This window comes from Phalangium opilio, unplaced genomic scaffold, assembly GCF_054372755.1.
Source record: "Phalangium opilio isolate 3A_F unplaced genomic scaffold, DU_Popi_V2 ptg000003l_1, whole genome shotgun sequence".
NCBI classification, from domain to species: Eukaryota; Metazoa; Arthropoda; class Arachnida; order Opiliones; family Phalangiidae; genus Phalangium; species Phalangium opilio.
Window position 1 is genome coordinate 2,893,702 of NW_028324145.1, and position 21,322 is coordinate 2,915,023.

Below are 21,322 nucleotides of genomic sequence, written 5' to 3' on the forward strand. Positions count from 1 at the left end.
AGATTTAATTTATACAAATCCTTGAGGAATACTTTAAACCATAACCCTCATAGGAAAGTAGCGTGATTATAAAAAGCCTATAGGAAGGTATGGCGGAGGGATACCATGTACTAACTCAAATACTTTAAAAGCAGTAGCCTAACTATTGGTTGGTAGTCAACGTCTTCAGTATATTTCGAAACCAATTTGAAAATTACAAGTTAGATTAGCGACTTAAAAAATTATAGTATTGTAGCAGTTGGGAAAACGTGCCTTGGTCCACCTTAGTGGTGTTACTTATCTTTTGAATTAGTATTTCCTAACCTCAATTGTAATTGCCGAGAATTGCCAACCCATTTGATTGTCGGCCTTCAATCTTAAAGTGAGCCTCAGATATTTTGCATAAACAAGGATCTGTACATCTACTATATATCTTGTAAATAAATATGTTTACCTTTAATTTTTCCACACCTGCTAGGAACAAACCAGGAAGTTAGAATTAATTACTTAAATATAATAATATATTTTGCCAGACGGAATAGAAAAAATACCCTTAGAATAATGACGTAGCCAATCTCAGTCTCCGTCCGTGTAGCTCCCCTGTAAATCAGTTTCTCGGAGTTGCTAATATATTCATTGTTGCTATGAAGTTTGTAAGAAATAATTTCGAGCTTGAAATAAATAGTAGTTATCTGTTGTTCCATTTGCTTGGAGAATCAAATATGGTTATCGAAGGCTTTATTTTGTCGAGCAAGTCACTATTGAACTGTTCTATCCCGTAAATGAATTGGCGTTGAATTCGACATTGTAGTATTTTAAACTTAATGTCAGTTATGGGAAGATTTCCCAAGTGACACAACGCTATCGTCGTTCTTAGCAATACAAAAGATATAACTTCTTATTCTTCGCTAATGAAGAGTATTTTACTACAGCAAAGTATCATTATTCATGGGACAATTAATCGCGAATATCTATCAGAAAAACCCCAAAAGAATCCAAATGGGTGACATACAATCATTAAGAAATGTTTTTTATTTTAAAGAACAATAATACCGTTATTAAGAAAGTACGGTGAAAGTTAAAGGATTTGATTTAAATATATGCAAAAATTCAAGGCTTTGACGATCGTTGAATTCGTATTGTTTCTCGAGATCGCGAGTTAGTCCCCCATTTTTCCGCTAATTAAGACTGGTAATTATTTAGGTCATGTGCTTTTTTTGATTTTTAATTATTGTATATCAGAATTCGGGGAGAGGAGAATAGTGGGGGAGAAGTTCCCTTTAAGACCACTGTCCTTGAATACAAAACACTAGAGTCTTATTTGTCACCAAGGTAATCAAAAACAAAAATATTTTAATATGGGAGCGGTCGCCATTAAACTTCGACTTCGTGTTTATTTCTCACGATTCTCTCTTCGCTTGGGTTTAAATACCACACGCAATCATATTTTATATTAAAGGAAAAGTTCTGGTAACATAACATTATACCTTAAAAGAAATGCCATTTTCTAAATATAAATATATATAAAAAAATTATATTTTATAACAAAATTATTAGCATTTAATTAGTCTTAAAAACGAGGAGTACTGCGCCATCCTCCATTGGTTTAGTGGCGTCTGCTAAATCGAACCACTTAACAACTACGCGATTGGTTGAATTCTCACAGGCTGAGAGAGGTAAGGGGGTATGAGGTTCTGGCTAGCAGAGGCCACTAAACCAATGGCGGTGCAGTAGTCCTCGTTTTCAAGACTAATTAAATTCTAGAGGTGTGCGAGTCCTCATTTTTAGGTTTCGAGTCCGAGTCCGAGTCCTGGAAAAGTGGACTCGTCGAGTCCTCGAGTCCAATTTTGCAGGACTCGTCGAGTCCATCGAGTCCTTAAAACACGGTTTCGAGTGACTTCGAGTCCATTTTCGAGTCCATAAACATGGTTTCGAGTCCAAAATTCGTCAAATTTACTCTTAAAACATTCTGGTTTTTTTTTTCTAACTGTTTCAAAACTAAACATTAATAGTAATTTTAACTTTTTTAAATAAGAAAACGTTTTTATCAGTAGCTGATAAAGTTGGCTATTAAGTTGGTAAAGAAAAATGGACTCGACAAGCCCTAAACGGGTAATTTTAGGCCTTGGTCAAGGACCCGGGTACCCGTTCGAGTCCTAGGAAAACCAGTTTCGAGTCCGAGTCCGAGTACTCGGACTCGGACTCGAAGTCGAGTACCCGTCATTTTCGAGTACCCGCACAGCCCTATTAAATTCTAATTATTTTGTTATAAGAGATCATTAAATGGCCGTCCTTTTAAGGTTACCTGACTTTTTCCTTTAAAAGTGGTAGTCGTAACAATATTAATACATACGCCAATCACTTTAAACTTTGCGACGCCCTATTATTTTTAGGGTATTGCCCATAAATTCCTAAATTTATTCATCTAATAAATTTATTCGTGGTAAAATTTATTTCCCAAAAAAATTAATAAACTCTTTTAAATATAGGAAAAAAATAAATAAACCCCAAGTACGAAATTAGATTGCGTATGCCCTTTGAAATATATTTATTAGTATAGATCATAATGTTTTAGCCGACAAGGTCGCGGCCATTATCATTGTTTTATGATGATTATTATTATAATTCAATCCGTATACGAGGTCTCTTAGTGCCTTTGAACATTACATACTTGAAATATAAATATAATTAAAATGTACCCTCCGATCCGCTCTCTCTCCTCGTTCTTTGTATCTGTTAGATTTAATTTTTGTCTTTGCAAATTGTGTTTTGATGAACTTGATTCGCAATTAAGACAAACACACGAGAGAGGGGACATATCACATCCTTTAATTAGTATAATTAACGTATTTTCTTACTAATGATACGCTTGTTTATTAAAATAATAAGCAAATATGAATTTTACGTGTTTTTTTACTTGATTTCTCGAATATGCTAATTAGTCTTACGTTCCAAGTTTCTGGAATTTTTGTTAAAGGTTTTGAACATGAAGGAATGGGATCCATTGGAAATTTCTTACTTTTAAAATGTTTAGTTTAATTTGAAAGGGACGCTAAAGCATATTTTACTTTTTTAAGATTAATTTTATTTAACTTCTAAAATCATTTAAATTATGGTGCCAAATGAGTTTCTGGATAGCAGCACTGAAACAAGGCAATTTAGCATTTATAAAAAGAAAACCAATATCTAACTACTCAATTCAAAATTCTACCGTGAAAATTTAACATACCAACGACCTACAAATTGGGGGGTAGTTTAATTATTTCAAAACTTAAATTTCTTTAAAGAAACTAGTTAAATTAGCCTAAAGCGCGGAAATTTAGTTTTAAAGTTTAATAAGAACCCAATTTCCGTTACACTTACTACTACGAAAAACTAGTTCATAATTAAAATGTAACTAAATTAATCATTCGACGTTATTAAAATTCGACAATCGCAGCAAGAAATCACATTTTTTCGATAATCCAAAGATAGGAACTTATTGTATTGTACTGTTTTACTTAGTAAAGTAAATATTTCTGCCATTACAGTAAGATGGTTTAACACCCAATTTGAACGAAATTATTTTTATCCATTTGAAGATTTACCTCTCACAAAGAAAAAAGAAAACCTTTTTCAATAGAAGCTATACTTTACAAACATGACAGTTAAGCCATTTCACGCTCTGCTATCACAACAAGTCGTAAAAATATTTGAGGTGCCTCTTTTATACATTAAGACCATCCATTTGTCAAAAAACTAAATGAAAGCGTGACAATATTACGTAACTACCTTCAACCGTAACGACTTTTTCCACCACCCCTCGTATGCAGTCAATGTCACTTAAGACCACTTACAAAGGCTTAAGAGACTCTGTCCTAACGCCTCCAGCGTCTCAGGTGACATTGGTTTGTAGGTATCTCCTAGCCCTCCTGTCCCATCACAACAATAGGAAGATGCGCCTAGTTACCTAAGCCTTGGCTTCTTCTTAAAGTGTAGTTTACTTGGCGCAACGATCTTGGATTCTTGGGTCCGTATACGGTACGTTATGGTGTTTGACAAAGAGTAGATATACGCTTTGGGTGGGTTGGTTTGCTCCAAAAATTGTATCGAAAAACCGGTTCTTTAGTAGGGATTTTAAGGCAAACCAAGCCGCTCAAACATGGGGTGTGATGGAAGAAAAAAAAAATTAAGATTTAGTCTTGGTTGCTGGCCATTATTGCGTTGATTCTTTCTTTCCTAGTATGGTTGAAAAAGTGTTCCCTACCTGATGGTCGATCTCTTTCTCGCAGCTTTCACTTGGTAAGGGGAGATTGTCGCAATCGCGAAGAAGCTCCCACGGTTCTAGAGACGCGCTTTGACCCCTAAATTAAAGTGATAGTCTTTAAAGGTTGTCCCACTAAATTGTCTTAATTTTTATTTAAATTGCAAAAGTTATCTTCGAGAGTTAACTTTGTGCAGAATGGCTATAAAGATTCGAATCACCTCGATGTCGGGAACCAAAACAACTCGAAGGCAAACGTATTTAGTAATTAGAGATTATAATTAAATGGTTCGCAATAATGCACTATCAAGTCTTATCATAATCGGTAAGCGTCGCAACATGTTGAAACTATCCCTTTAAGGAGGAATTTCTCGCGCTATAACGTTTCATTTCCCGCTTAACCCTTGACGTATAGACGCAACCTGCGCAGTTTTTTGCTCTGTTTTAAAAAAAGTTAGTCGTGAAAGGGTTTTGTGTTCTCTTTACCGCTCCGAGAGTGAGTTTAAGGCGAGTGACCGACCTCTGTGGAGCTAAAGGTGCAAACAGGCAGAAAAGGGGGTAAAGGTCTGGTTGCTTTCAAGAAAGTGAACCTGGGGCCAAAGAATTAAAGAACGTCAAGGAAATGTTGCATGGTCATTTGAATTGAATTAAATGTTATTTTTCGTCGGCGGTCTAAATCTTGAAAGGGACATATTTCAACATTGAAAAACAGGGTTTCCTATGTGATTTGAATCCCTTCCAATGTGCAATATAGACCAAAGACACAAGCGCACCATGCTAGATACATTCCTTCATGCCAGAAGGCACCGCTAGGGGCTACCCGAATTTGTAAATGAACTCGAGCTCCATCTGGCGATGCTTCTTGGTTCGAGAAATTACTTGGTGTTGTGGCGTCTTCTTGTTCATTAGTTTCTCTGTATGTAATTTTGTAAATGATCTATAGGGAGCTTTCGGTTGTATGAGGAGCGAATTAAGATTCGGCAAATAATTAATCGGTCACAATGTGAAATATAATCTAAAATCCTCCAATAAGAATTGTGGTATACTCGCCCAAATGAAAGTATGCAGGGACATTGCTCTTAAGTAGTAGGCGTGCACCAAGAAAGATTTATCCAATCTGATGCCATCTTGAAGAATGGCTACCAGAAATGCAAAGAAAAGTTTTTTATGGAAAACGTCCGCGCGTTTCAAGGGATTTCACTAATATCAGAAGGGTATAATAGAAGAAGGATGACACTCTGTATCCTCTAAATGCTTTAGTTATGTAACGTCATTCTTCCCAGGCTCACCCTTTTAGTTAGCTTTCCCGCTCATCAAACTACAAATGGGCATCACACCGTAAGGTGAATTCTATAGTTGTTTGGCACTAAGTCCCCAGCAATCATCCCACAAACCTCGTCTTGACGTGGGACAAAATGCACAAGCGCGTCTTGCCAAATATTTAAGCGCTAAATAGAGTAATGATGATGGAACTATTTATCGTGTATGTGATTCGGTTTAGTAACCTTGCTCTAAATGTTCCGATGTTGGGAAGAGTGACGTTACACTTACCCCGCTTTGTGGTACACTTCTCTCGAAGAGAAGTATTATATACTTCTGCTAATATTTAGTTCAATGGTTCCTGGTATCCTATAGAGGGGCAAGGCTTTTGGGGTTCGATTTGACGCCATGTTTGAAAATGGCTGATGGTCAACGCCAGGTGCTTTTGCTAGTAGTACGAAATTAATTCGTTTTGCCTCTAAATTGATTAATGTCTCATTGGTTTTTTATTTTTTAAATTTTAAATCCAACTTTCTAATCCTTACTTGTCACCACTATAAGTCTACCTGCCGGCGAGTCTAGTTCAATTTTTATCTGTGCAATCTACGAATTTTTTTGCCCAAACTTTAAGATGGATCTAACCCTTCCCCTCCCCCGTCCCCCTTAAATCTTCCTCACCGCTTCTTTAGACGGGAGTTTGGTTTTTAACAGAGCACAATCGATTTGTTAGGAAATAAAAAGGGGGTCTATAGTAAAACTTCACCCCTTCCTCAAGTTTTTTTGAATTTGCATATATATATAATTTTTTTTATTTCTTGAATACTTTTTGGTCGGGAAGTTTTTCAACGAAACCCTTTGTATTGTTGAATTTGGTTCGAGGGATCATCTATCTGGATTCTAGTTGGGTTCAAGGGGTCAGATTCCTTTATGGATGGAGGGGTTACCCGCGTTGCTTACAGGTAGGGATGGTGGCTGGAGTATCTGGCCCAAGTGGTTCCGCTAGTGGTATAGTAGTTAAAACACATAATTTAGGATTTTTATACGAATTTGGGCCAGTAGGGTTATTCAGCGTGTCTGGTGAGTTTTGCCATGTGGAAGGTAAAGCTTTGTTTGTCTATAAAGAGGTTTATCTCTTCTTTCCTTATGGTATCGTTAATACTTTACTGCATATGCATCTATTAAATTTTATCTTTAACATATTTATTTACGATTTGAAAACGAATTTCTACTCGCTTTGTTTTAATAAGTTAGTTACCATCAGACTTGGGGGAACGGTACTAAAGTAACTTAACCATAGTTTATCTGACACTTCTCTAGAGGGATATAAGAGTCCCTTAACCTTTGCCCCTTGACACTACGAGGAAAGACAGGTTGTTCCAAATAGGGTGGTAGGACCGAACCGAATTGCATTGGATTCTATGGACGATTTTGGGTCTAACATTTTCTATGATGTTTTTCCCAATGGACACAGTTTACAAATTATGTTTAGAGTGTTTTGACCCCTTAATTAAAACAGCATTGTCTTTCAGTTTCTTACTTAAATTTAAGTGGTCATCCATAAAACACCGAAATCGTAACTTGAAAACGGTGGCGCGGACAACAAAATGTCATAGAAGTTACTCGCCCTTAGAGACCACTGGATTTCGGTTCTACCACCCTTTTTCAAATACACCCTGTAGGGGTGAAGGGTCCGTGGTCTTAGGTGACAATGAACCTGAGTGTATTCCAGGACGCTTGTCACGTCATGGAGGCTTGAGCCTTTCTGGCCAAGAGCTAACCAAGAACAGTGTTCCAAGTTGAGCCACCATGCGCTATTGTCCGGGTCCGGGTACCCACCCTGCTGTTACGTATAACTCCCCTTTGAAACCTTTCTGTGGGAAAATGTCATACCCCACCATCTTCGCCAGGGATACACCATCGAGCGAAAGGGTTGAACTGTTCTTTGATGATCGCGCGTCGCCAAGCTCTTATTCCAACGATGAGAAACTTGGGTCTAACTCTTTGTCAATCCTTGCAATTTTTTTTTGGGGTGGGCTTTTTACTCCCAGATTCTAACCGTTCGCATCTGTTAGGTAACTATGGGCTGGGCCAAAATCCCCAAAATCTTACATTGCAACTCGAGGAATTCGTAACGGAAAAATTGAAAGATCTTTCACTCCTTTTTTTCATATCCAGTAAGCTTAAAGCCTGTCGCATCACAGATGTTTTTCACTTGAAGGTACAGTTTTGGCTTCCTATGTATCAAATAGTTAGAGTTGAAAGAACTCTTTGAATGCTTGGAAATTTTATTGACAGTCAACTAGTGACGTCAGTGCCAGACAGTTTCTCTGTCCAAAGAACAAACACAGCCTTTAATTTATGGCAGACTCATAAGAAACACTCTGTATGTGTATATATCGATAAATTTTTAGTGAAACTAAAAGTGTGTGTGACATGCTTTATGTATGTGCAAAGGATTTGCCTTGAGCGTTGTCGGTATATTGGCTTTTGATGCGGTTGAAAGTTTTTTTTTTTTTTTTTTTTTTTTGCGCAACCTGAATATATTATTTCGGCCGGTACCCGATTGTACCATATACATTTACATTCGTTTCGATAATCAAAATCACGATCTCGGTTTTGGCTCTTATTATCTGCGTTCAATCAGCGTTAGACTAAGACTACTTTCGTTACTATGTATTTTAATATTGAAGATTCATCCGCCTCAATTTTCACTATTTTGTTTAGTGCGGATGATGGAGAATTATAACGATTATTATAATTTATAGATCAAGAGGGAACTTTCGTTTATTGTAAGGTTTATTTTCTTCATTATAAATTTTAGCCTCAAGTTAGTGAAGTGAGCGCTGATATATCCTTGAAGTGCGCTTAAGCCATTATCGATAGATTTTCGATGTGTAATCGCGGAGATAGATCGATTCTCTCATGAATATCACGCGTCTCAATTGTCTTCGAAACAAGATTTTTATTTTGAAACTTGCCGCTCAATCTCTTATTAAATCTTCCAAATAACTTTAAAACTCCCTTCGAATTTATTCTAAATCTCTTATAATTTATTCTAAATCTCTTATAATTTATTTTAAATCTCTTATAATTTATTTTAAATCTCTTATAATTTATTTTAAATCTCTTATAATTTATTTTAAATCTCTTATAATTTATTTTAAATCTCTTATAATTTATTTTAAATCTCTTATAATTTATTTTAAATCTCTTATAATTTATTTTAAATCTTTTATAATTTATTTTAAATCTCTTATAATTTATTTTAAATCTCTTATAATTTATTTTAAATCTCTTATAATTTATTTTAAATCTCTTATAATTTATTTTAAATCTCTTATAATTTATTTTAAATCTCTTATAATTTATTTTAAATCTCTTAAAATTTATTTTAAATCTCTTAAAATTTATTTTAAATCTCTTAAAATTTATTTTAAATCTCTTATAATTTATTTTAAATCTCTTATAATTTATTTTAAATCTCTTATAATTTATTTTAAATCTCTTATAATTTATTTTAAATCTCTTATAATTTATTTTAAATCTCTTATAATTTATTTTAAATCTCTTCAAATTAATGATTTTGTTAATGTGTAGTTCGATATTCATGGAAGAATTTTAGCGTTGCCAAATAATTAAAATGATTTTATTTTTAATACTTCTTATCAAGGCTGATTAAAAGATTAGCAATTCTAATAATTCACCATCCATCTTTGATCATATCATATATTAATTATTGAAATTAAATTACGCGTAGAATTGTTTCGTAAGAACTCAATTATATAGATATTACTACCCGTAGTTAACCTTGCACTGTTCAAAATCAAAATAAAATCATCGCCTTGATTCTTTCAAATTGAAATTTCCTTTATTACTTTTTAATAATTTATAATTGGTGTTTACGCATTCCAAGAAAATATTGAATATTGATTAATACATACAGGGTGTTCCCAAAAATATTGCGGCAAGACCAAAGTTTATATTGATCAGCATTATTTTGTTAATTAAGAAACTTATACGCAGGGCGGGGCAACTTAGTTATTCCAAACAACAAAATTGCAAACTCCAGAAAACCACCTAAAAGAATTAATTTCACTAATTACTTCAAGAAATTAATTAGACTACTATTTAATTTTATCTGCTATCTTAAATTTTAAACACCAAAAAGAAAATAAAGTAGATATTCAATCGAAATTTTAATTAATTTCACAGTTCCTTTAATAATATTACGCCTGGTGTTTCTTGGTGTATACGTACACCTACCATGGGCGTGGTGTCCCAAGTTTGTCATTTCGAATTTGGGCTTCGTATCAATTTTTTTAGTTCATGCAACCTTGATTTATTTGATATTTTTTCGGACAGTGCAACTACGCTACTACTACCAAAGATCTATATAAGAAAAAGCGAGCCAAGCCGCCAAAGGTTCAGAATAGCGGACATCCGCTTGTAATGAAATTCTATATCGGTATTTTTGGGTGGGTTTGCCCATATTTTGATGTGTCTGTCAAGCTATGTTTATCCCCGGCAATTCTAAGAACCTCGGGGGATTAAATTTAGGATTGAACTTAAACTTAAATGCTATATACCCTTTTTCATAACTGACACGCGTCATAAGTAAGAAAATTGATACGGTTTTATTTTCCAAAGACCTTTTTAAGGATTCTGTAATATCTATGAGATCGAACTTGAGTCAAACGGGAAGTGATCTGTTTTATTTATTTTTTATTTCATACTTATCATAACTTTAATTATATAAATTAATAAACTAGCTAAGCTACCTGACATTAATCTGGTGTTTAAAGGGTATGAAAACCGGAAAGTTTCAAGTCTAAGTTGTGTGATTGTGCATAAGAATCAAACATTCAAACAAACAAAGAAACTTTATCGGATACTCATTAGATTAAAAAAAAATATTCACGCCTACTTTTGCTAAAGAAAAATACCATTTTATTGTACAAGTTAACTTAAAAAAAATATTTTCGATTACAGATTTTCGATTATTCTGAATTGTCACAAAACACGCAAATCGCTCTTCAAAGCGGAGCTGGTGAGCAACAACAAGCGACACCCGGTAATCGAACGCCCACTTCCCAAGGAGCCCGACGATCGTGGCACGAATTCGGACGCAATTCCGAATCGGACAAAGTTCAAATACCCAAACTGTAAGTACCTGTTTTCTATTTATTTTATTTGTGAAAAGCAGTTGTAAAAACTTAAGTGTTATTTGCAATTTAAATTTGGCAAAGGCTTTAAGTAATTACATGGTATATTAATTTGGCCAAGGCTTTTAGAGCCCACGAAATTCACTTGACGTTAATCCAATCGAGATATAATTCAATTTTAAGAATCTAGTCCTGTATAATATAACTGCCATTTTTCAATGAATATTACGTTTTTGCTCGTGTACTTAGTCAATTAAACCGCGTTGAATTGTGAGCACTTTATGCCTAAGTCCCCATGCACGACAAGAAACGGACCTTAGGTGCCATTCTTTACACTCACAGTTCAGAACATTTTTCGGTCACTTATTTACATTATAGAATAGAATAATTATGAACAGACTACTACAGTTCATTATTCCTGTCATACTTGAATATAAATTCATTATAAATTCTGGCTACCAAGCCTACCGATTCTTTAAACCGTTTTGAGCATTTTGCAGCAAGCGCGTGGGTATGATTTAATTGGGTATGGTTTCGCCTCTTCAGTCTCTTGACGCGTACCTACCTTATGTACTATGTTTTGTTTTATCTGGATCGATGATCGAGTTCTTGCCCGCAAGAATTACTAGCCTTTCGAAGGGAAGGACACCCACGTAAATTACCCACTACGAAATCAGAACGAATTGACGCTCTTTATATCCTCATTAGGCCCACTTGACTATAGCCGCCGGTTCGTAAACACCGTAGTACGCGCGTTCATGTTTATCAGACGACGCCCCGTCCCATGACATTTAAGCCTAATATCTTTAGCATAGCCAAGGCTTAAGCTGCAATTTATCTAATGCTTCGATGGATGGGTGGATTACTTTGTCAAAATTTAGTTGCTTTTTATTTTGTAAATTTCAACAATTTCAGGGTTATGTAAATACATTTTGATGATTGGGGATTGTGACATTTTAAAAGGGTTTCGATTTTATATTTCTCTTTTTACTGAGTTTTGAGATAGACGGAATCACTTCAGACAGTATGGTGGCGGCTGGCCAATCAAATTTGAGATAGGAAGTTAATTACACTTTAAATCCAATTAAAAAGATTATAGGCCATGATTTCTCAAGAAATTTCTCGTGAAAGCAATTTGACAGTCGTATCAAGTCTGCTATAAAAATTAATAGTGAAACAGTCATACAAGGAGAAATATTTGTAAAATCAAAGGAATCGTGACATAAAATAAGTAGATACCAGTGCATAACAGTAATTGATCTACCAGTTCAAACATAGGCCAATAAAAGTCACACATGTGTATAGTAAATGGCTTTACTTTGCCAGCGTATATGCACACGGTTTAATATTAATAGTGCACTTCTGCTAGATAAAGGTTCAGTAACGTTCTTAGATTGAAGACAATTGAACACTGATATGTCTTACCCTACACGTGTGACATTTCCTTGTTTTAGGAAACCAAATGTTGTACACCCCATGACCTTTGACACTTTCCACTCAGTTTGACCCTATGGCAGACTTATCAGAAACACCCTGTAGGCTGCGTACCAATTTAAAATATACCGCGCAGTTTGGTCATTTCAAACCGTTTCGTTTCGAAGCGAAGAAATTATGTATCAGTTTGTTTCAATAACAATGGCGTACACCGGAACCGCGGTAAATACGGTCTCCATTGAATTGAATCGCCGATGAATGAATGATCGAAAGATATCGTGATCAATTATAATTATACTCAAGATAGGGAGGGCTTTGACCGATCGACCACCAACATTCGAAAGACACTTCATCAACGACCCCGGAATTAGTCCTTTGGTAGTTCTAGTTAAAATATAGATTCCGTCAAGGTGTACTTTCTTTAATGAAGATTGTCTTCCTAAGCACCTGTATTAAATCAGGCGCTTTGACTGGGAAGATTCAAGTACCCCTTTAAAGGATAGGTTCAAAGTTTTATCACATCCATACTTAAGTTGAGAATGCGTGACTCGTGTCTTGCGTCGTGATCGTAACTTACCATCCTAATTGAGCATTTTTAATTTAAGTGCATGGCGTATGTGGTATGGTTTTCCATAGCGAACGCGGTAGCTCTCTTTGAAAACTATGACGAATTTAGGCACTCAAATGTAATTAACTCGCTACGTTTCGTGAATAATCCCCACCAAATTATCTCTGGAATTAGCTCAAATTCAGGGTTAAAAACTGAAACTTAGCAGACGAAATTCTTTGCTACATCAAACCAGTCTAGGATATATGAGTTTAAACCTGTCATTGGGACAAGTGACCCCCCCCCTAGCGTCCAAAATATTAAACTGTTCCTTAGTAGTGGTCCCACTTAGTTTTCCTATAGATTTGCAATTATTAAACTGGTCCGAGGACCAGTAACCCCCACTTCTTGAATTTAAAAACTGGTCCAAGCAATAAATAAACTGCTTTTCGACCTTAGGAAGAGTGCTATTTCCCACACTGCTACAAACCTTTCGGTCGCGACATTTAATGGAACAGAACTAAATTGATCCAATATAAGCGCCTGTAAATCCTATTTCCCTGCATAACACCAGGATGGGTACCAGAGAAGGGTTCCATCCTGTACAGCACACAGTTTCCCTGGGACTATTTCTTATGTTCATGGGGCTCAAAACATTTTGAGAAATTAGTTTGAAAACTATAAATTCCTTTGAGCTTTTCAATGAAAAAAGAAAATGCGTGGGTTTGACACGAAGTTACCTTTTCCTTAGATTTAGATAGATCGACGAAAACTCTAAACTTTATGTTACAAGAGGTCAAATTTTTTTGAAAAACCGTCATCTTGTCTTCTGAATCATGGACAATTACGCAGAACTGAAAAAAAAACGCCAAGCGGAAGATATTAAAGAGGGAAATATACGAGTTACCAGCATATTTGTTGTTTTTTTAATCCGCCTCCGCAAATCGAGGCGATTTATTTTCTAAGATTAATTTTCTATATAGTTTTAACTAGCTAATTTATAGTTTTAACCTAATTTATTCCAAAATGACTCAGCCGTAGTTTACGACATATTTTAAATTTATAATACTACTTTAATTAAAAAAACGCAGGTGGAATTGTCTTGATTTAACACATTTAAGATTAACTTAATTAAACCCAAGGATTTATGTATCATTTACCAACAATAATCGTAAATCACTAGCGAAATAAATATAATAAATCAATGCTCAATTAATGGTTAATCACAAAGTTAAGATATTGCGTTTTAATTTATTTTACCTCTCCGATTAACTACACTGGACGAGTCTGTGTGGGGGTACGCGGCGATTGCCTAGGGTTACGAGAAACGTCTAGCCTCCCAATTGCGGCTTTTCTTATCATTTATTTTGAATAAATCGCCTTATATACCCTAAATTTTCCAAAAATTGTCAAATAGGCATAGGCTTGAATTCAAACGTCAACAATAGTATGTTTAAAATGACTTTCGGAAAAAAGTTTCTTAAAACGATTTAACTAGAATTAAGGTAAATTAATGACGATTAAAATAATTAATATCAATTATATTTATTTAATTATTTAAGAAACAACTTTTAATTGCGTCTCGACTCGGAGAGGTATATTTGTTTTCCCAACTTGTTTTATTTTCATGTTGTTTTTCTCTCTCTCAAAAATTCTAGTCTAATTTAAATTTAGTTCATATTTTATTAAAAATCAATGACAGGTAAAAAAATTTTAAAAGCGATAGTGACTAAATTAATTTCACCTCGAAATTATGGTAAATAAGTTTACCTTTCAGTGACGTACCCCTAGCTCGTGACATCGTTATTTTTGCGTTAACGAAATATTATAATAATAACATGTTAACCCTTCAATTCCTATCAATCATAGATACGAGTAAAATATTAAACGAGTATAATTTAACTTAACCTTATGATAATAACCGCATTTGGCAAGAAACTTGCATAAACCTATTCCTAACAAAGTTACAAATTGAGCCATTCTGTGGCAATTCATGTAAAAATATGACCTACATCGCTCGGAATTAAAAAAAAAATTAGAAAAGAAAAACATTTACAACCCTCTTTTAAATTAAAATTTGGATATAAATTTCGAAAAAAAAATAAAATAAAATAATATTACGTGTTAAGAGAGATTCGTCCATAAAGAGGCGTGCTATAGTGCTCCTTACCTCACGTACCTCGATCACCCCTCTCCCCCTTTAGAGATCACTCTAGAGCCTCTTTTACGAGTCGTAACCCCTTCGTGCAGATAGCCAGGAACTTTTTAACCCCCGACTAAAATGAAAACTACGATATTAAAAGTGTATATATAATCTTATAAAAAAAATAAGTGTGTAATTTTCCTGGGCCGATTGATAGTATAATTTCCGGTATTTTGCCCACAATCAGTCACGAAAAAACCTTTGTATCTATGTAAGTTAATATAAGATTAGAAGTTTAAATACGGATTTAAATGGGTCACTATCTGCCCAGTAATATTTATATATGTATTTAAAAAACATTAACTTAAAGTTATCATCGAAACTCGTGATTTAGATGGTTATTTAGAGCATGTTTCGTTTACTGCTCAGACTGGAACGATATCGGAGCGTTCTGACTCGAGAAATGTATTCCATTTGTAGTTCTAGATCAGTCCCTGCTATGATTTACTATGGAAGAAATGGTCTGATGCTTTCTGGGCGCCTTTACCAAACGCTTGGCCCCAGATCCGTTCGCAATTGATCTGTTTTAAAAGACAGATCAATTAATTGCGAGCGGATAATTGAATCTCGATAAACGTGTATTGAAAGTTTGGCGGAGAAATCTGTCATCAAAGCGACTATTTTATTTAAAGAGTAATTTGTAATTAACGCTCTTGGCCTTATCGGATTTAATTTCATTATAGAGCAAATCGCTAGCGATCAGTAAAATCATAAGTTTATAAGATGTGTTCCATAAGTATGACACTACCTATGCTGCGTAATGCTAGAGACTTACTGATAGCTAGTTCGATAACGACAAGCGAGAATTGACTACACCCGGTTTTGCAGGACTTCCATCTTCCTATTTACAATTTAGTCTGTACTAAGCCTTTGACATGCAGCGCCTCACCAGGCGTCGCTTTACGAGAATCTATGACCTACTTCACTTCATGACAAGTTCCAAACTTATGGAACATCTCTTATGAACTTATGGTCAATTGGAGTGCGATATGAATCAGTCAATAATTTAAGTTATCTGAATTGTACTGTACATCTCAAACTAGATACTAAAGGTGAAATTTCTGTTTAACCTACTTCGGAATATATAGTATGGTAGATACAAGAGCAGGTTGAAGGGAAATGATGTTAGGGCGCTTATGGATGGTGAAACGCGGGCGTTTGTGTTTAAAGTTTAGTTCATCCAATTGATGGCTATATGTGTTGGTTTTCGTGTTCAAACTTTTTCTTCTTCTTCTTGTTGTAAGAGAAGTTCAGGAGACGTTTTTAAGAAATCGTGTTCTAGTCCGCCCATTAATCCTAACATTTTCCTTGCAAAATGAACGACCGCTAAGAATTTTTCTTCAGCTATTCCAAAAGAAGCTTAGATAGTGTTTTTTATTTTCTTTTTTTTGTATGCATATGAGGGTGGAAGTTTTTAAACATCGAAACCAATAAGGGGTTACACTATCAAGAAAAAAAATACAGTTGCCTAGCTAGACTTCATTCGAAAAAGATTATGTCAGAAGTTCAAAGTTCAATATTCTCCGTTCGGTTTTAGTTAGCTCGAGGCAATATCAATTTTTTTTTAATTTTATTTTAAATTGAATATGGGGCTGCTTTTTTTTTTATTTTAATTAGCGGTAGTAATCGGTAATTATAGGAAGAAGGGACGTACGTTAAAGAATTAAAGGATAAACCAGTATTAACAAAATTTCATAATATTGGTCTCGTTCGATATTATGATACGGTTTTATTCAAATCTTACAGATGTTTTAGAAAGGGGTTCGTTTGTTTCTATGTTTGTGCTTTATACACAGTCAGAATTTGATAATAAATATCAGTAACACTAAGGGAAAGTTCGTTAGAAGGGTTTTGATTCCGTTCTTCTCAAGGTTCGTGCCCCTAGGCATTAAGCTTGTAATGAAGGTCTTATAGTAGACACCTAACATTTTAGTTTTATGAATAACCCCGAATTACGCATTGTTTCATTGAATTTAAAATATGTAAAGAAATTACTTTCTAGTAAAACACCACCATGCAGGAAACTCTTAGCTCAGCTTTTAGTCCTTTAGTTAATAAATATCTGATTTAATCTGCTAAGAGAGTGCGACAGTTTTTTAACACCGTAGCTAGTTCGCTATAGTGAATGTGCCCTCGGTTTCGAACGCGGAACTAGATGTGGGAATTCATTAATAGATTATCGGACACTAGCCTAAATACACCAGCATCCCATTATTCCGCATCTGTAGTAAGAAAAAAATTTCTCTTAATTAGAAAACAATCGAGGATATTCGAGAAGTCTTTTTTAATTTCTTATTTCTTAGTAATTTTATTCTGAAATAACCATTTTATTTTTATTACTTTCCCCGATAAAATAAATTAACTATGATGAAAAACTAAGCGAAAATTATCGTAATTAAAATGTAATTTAAGGGAGATACGATATTCCGCGTTCTATCTGATATATAAACCGCGGTAAAACTTTTAATTGGCTTATAAATTAATCTAGGTTGTGCGTTATGGTTTATTGTGACGTCACCTGTTATCAAGGTGGTATATGACTGCGTGTTATAGTCATTTCAAAGGATTTTTCCCTATATAGCTTGATTTCAGATTAGTCATGGGGTTTTTTATGTTATTGAAATATAAAAACATTTACATGATTAGACGATAATTTTAACGGAATTGTTATAGATTCCAGATAAAGTTTTATTTGAAAAAAGGTTTTGAAAGCATTACTTAAATACGTTTTAAACAATTGCATAATTGCAAAATAGTTCGATCTCTGATTGGCAAAGAGATTTTTTGTGATATATTTCATATAAATAACACTTTTTGGATTAGTTGATAATTTTAATTTGAATTGCAATACTTTCCTTTTAAAATTATGTGAAAAAATGTTTTTAAAGCATATCTTAAATACGTTTTAAACAAATAGTTCGATCTCTGATTGACCACGAGGTGTTTGTGATATTTCATACAAATAACACTTTTTTAATTAGTTTATAATTTTAATTTGAATTGCAATACTTTCTGGGTAAAATTATGTGAAAAAATGTTTTAAAAGTATTTCTTAAACAGTTTTAAACAAATATATAATTAAAAAAAACCCGTAAGGCAAAGTTGTCACGTAACAAATGTGACGTCACTGTCTCTCTATGTGACTCTTTAATGACAGTTTTAACCTTATCGTAACGTAAAAACAGTTTACGTTGAAGGACTTTTTTCCGACAAAAAGTTTTGAACCATTAATTTCATTTCAAATCTTAACCAAAGCTAAACCAATTCAACCCTTTTGTATGACAACAGACAGAAGTTACTAACGACACCGGTTTTATTCATTGAGGTCTGGTGGTACGCCCAGAGAAATCAATGCGCGGTGGTTATAATATAGTGGAAATTAACCAGAACGCGTCACTGTAGAGCTCCCAAAATCCTCAGGGTTTATTTTCTTTTAGCATACCTTCTGGAGGACGAAATGACAATCGTCCTTGCCATTTTTAACTGACTTGATTAATTGTAAGTTTTTGATTGCATAGCGAAAGAGGTGATACTGATACCCGTTTTAACCTTGGTAAGGTAGGAAACGCGGCGTTGCGTTGCGTCCCAGGGAAACATATCGGTTTTACCTCGCAAGTTCTGACATATGATCATCATTTAAGTTCTTCTTTTATTAAGCAACCGTATTTGCTCGAGTGGAACCGATTCTCCCCAATTTATCATTCTGTAAAACAAACAGTTCGACGCAAATATATGTACTTTCAATTATAGCTGTAGTGTGTCTAGATAAACTCAGTGAAACTTGGCTTGTTTAACAGAATCAGATTGTTATCGCACTGCATAACGTAGTGAAGTGAATTAATTCAGGTTGTTGTTTCTTGTATTTGATTAGCAGCAAAGGAACGCGAAGTTTCCCATCAGCTCTCAGATATTTGTTATTTCTTGGCCGCCATTTTGAAAGATGGCGGCATCTTTATTCCCAAAAGCCCCTAGTTTTTTTTATCGCACTGTATAACGTAGTGGAATGAATTAATTCAGGTCTGTTGTGGTTTCTTGTGTCTGACTAGCAGCAAAGGAACGTGGCGTTGCCCATCAGCTCCTTGGATATTTGTTACGTTTTAGGCCACCATTTTGAAAGATGGCGGCATCTTCATTCCCAAAAGCCTTAAAGCCTTTCTATACAGGGTGTTTGTGAAAGGTCCATCAATAATGAAAGGGCGTATTTATTGGGCCATTTTGAGTCGAAAATGTTCTATGACATTTTGCCGTCCGGGCCACTGTTTTCAAGTTATGATTGGAGTAATTTACGGATGACCCCTTAAATTTAATTAAGAAATTGAAAGACAGCGCTAATTTGATGAAGGGGTCATCCCTAAAATATTCAAATCATAACTCGAAAACCGTGGCTCGGACGGCAAAATGTCATAGAACATTTTCGACTCAAAATGGCCCAATAAATACGCCCTTTCATTATTGATGGACTTTTCACAAAAAACCCTGTATATAAAATACGAAATAAATCGGTTGAAAGGCACGGATATTATTCCTCAAGAAAGGGTTTTTCATTTCCAGGCGCCATTTTTCAAGATGGCGCTGTTTAAAAATATTTCTTATTGTGTGCCTACTTCTTTAAGAAAAACGTCCCTACAAAATATTAGTTTCCTAGGACTGGGTGTTGATTGTAGTAAGTCAGGACTTCTACTTACATAAATATAAGTAATAATAACAAAGACAATTTTATCGATGTTCCCTAAATTTGTGTTTTTAATTGGCGGAACTTTTTTCCGTAAAGAAACTCAACGTGAGCACGTCGTTGAAAACTTTGAAACCTAACCCCGATTTTATTCAATAAAGCTCGAAGGGCGAGCGCGTGAATTTTAACTCCACGTGACAAAAAAATAAAAACAAATTTTAAAGATAATTTTCCTAAAGAAAATCGTTTCAAAAGTTAAATTAATATTTTTGACAGGGAAAATTAATTACAAACGAATATATTTAGCTACCGAAAGAGAGCTCTGCTAATTTTTTCTCGCCTCGGATCAAGCAAGCCCACGCAAAAATTTAAAGTCTGTCCAAATCTATTCAATTTTAATTTTTAACCTTAATAAATATTGAAGGATTATTTTTCATATATTTAATTAATATTTTCGTAAAAGGATTAGGATTTTTTTGGCTTAAATTTATTTCATCTATGAGAAAGTGAGTTGTGATTCGTGTTGTCACGTTTTAAACTGTATTTTAATTCGCCCACAATCACTTAATTATTTATGAATCAATCGTATTTATTTATTTTTCTGTTTATCGACAGTTTTCAACATTAGCGGTTTATAACTTTGCAATGATTTGCCATATTGCGAAATTATACTTGCCTACTTTTAGTGAAAGCAGAGAGAATTTGGTGAAAGATAGTAAAATTAATCCAAAAACAAATTAAAACCAGCATTAATTAGTATTTTAGTGTAAGAAAAAAAAAGATTTTATTGACCCCTTAAAAATAACTGCAACGAGAAAAATATATAATGATACGTTTTTTTTTTAAGGATAATAATAAAAAACTTTTCTCCAATTAAAATTTATATTATATAAAATTCTAAATCTTCTACGAAAAGTTATTTGCAATTGTTTCCGCCAAAATCTTAAACCTTGGCCGGCGTTAATATTCCTTAAGGTATCTTTTTCTTAATTAGAAGAGAAATTAATTGAGGTCTCTTGTTTCTCGATAACAATGAAACTTATTAAAAATATGACAAAATATTATGTTTTCCAACAATATACAAAATATATAACTATATAAAAAAGACAAGTGATACTGACACTCGCTCGTATTTTCCCAAAGAATACGGTCTTTTTATAAATGAAACTTCAGGGTGAGCCAAGTCACTCAAAAAGAGGCCATGTTCTATTAAAGAAAGTTCATCCAATTCTGAAATTGAAATTAATTTTTTTTAACGTTTGATCTTTACTGAGCTATTTGCCCAATAATATTGGTTTTTTTTTAATTGAAAATAGGGTAGCTAAGCCGCACAAACACTATCCAGAATCAATTAGAAACATCCAATCAATTTTAAAATTGAAATCAAATGAATAAAAGTTAAAAACTTTGAACTTCACTTAGCTATTTGCCCAAAAATATTCAGGATTTAATGGAAGACATTTTTCCAACCCCTTTATAACTGGGCGGCTCACCAGAGGGAGCATTATTGGTAGTTTAAAATGGAGAATTGGGGTAAGCCAAGCCACACAAACACTACAAGATGCTATATTATATTTAAGAAGCATCCAATTAATTTTAAAATTGAAATGAATTTATAAACCACTAGCTAAAAATGGTTATAATTTACTTCAGATTATAAACCTCTATTCCCATATTAAATATAAACAACAACTAATTATACTCATTTATAATTCATATTTAAATCAGATACCAGCTAAAAAATAACAATATAATGTCAGTAACCTTTTCTATTAAAAATCGAAAAATTATGTTTCATTTCCGGCGTCTACCTTAATTTATA

General features: G+C 34.0%; 1 protein-coding gene across 6 annotated transcripts in view; it reads left to right on the top strand.

Moving 5' to 3' along the window:
- Positions 1-21,322, top strand: part of grh (grainy head) — a 280,993-nt gene that overhangs the window by 196,357 nt on the left and 63,314 nt on the right. For all 6 annotated transcript variants that reach the window (XM_089835503.1, XM_089835465.1, XM_089835483.1 and 3 more), the window contains one exon: positions 10,472-10,644. In XM_089835503.1, coding sequence (XP_089691629.1) covers positions 10,472-10,644 — 173 coding nt within the window. The remainder of the gene's footprint in view (positions 1-10,471; positions 10,645-21,322) is intronic.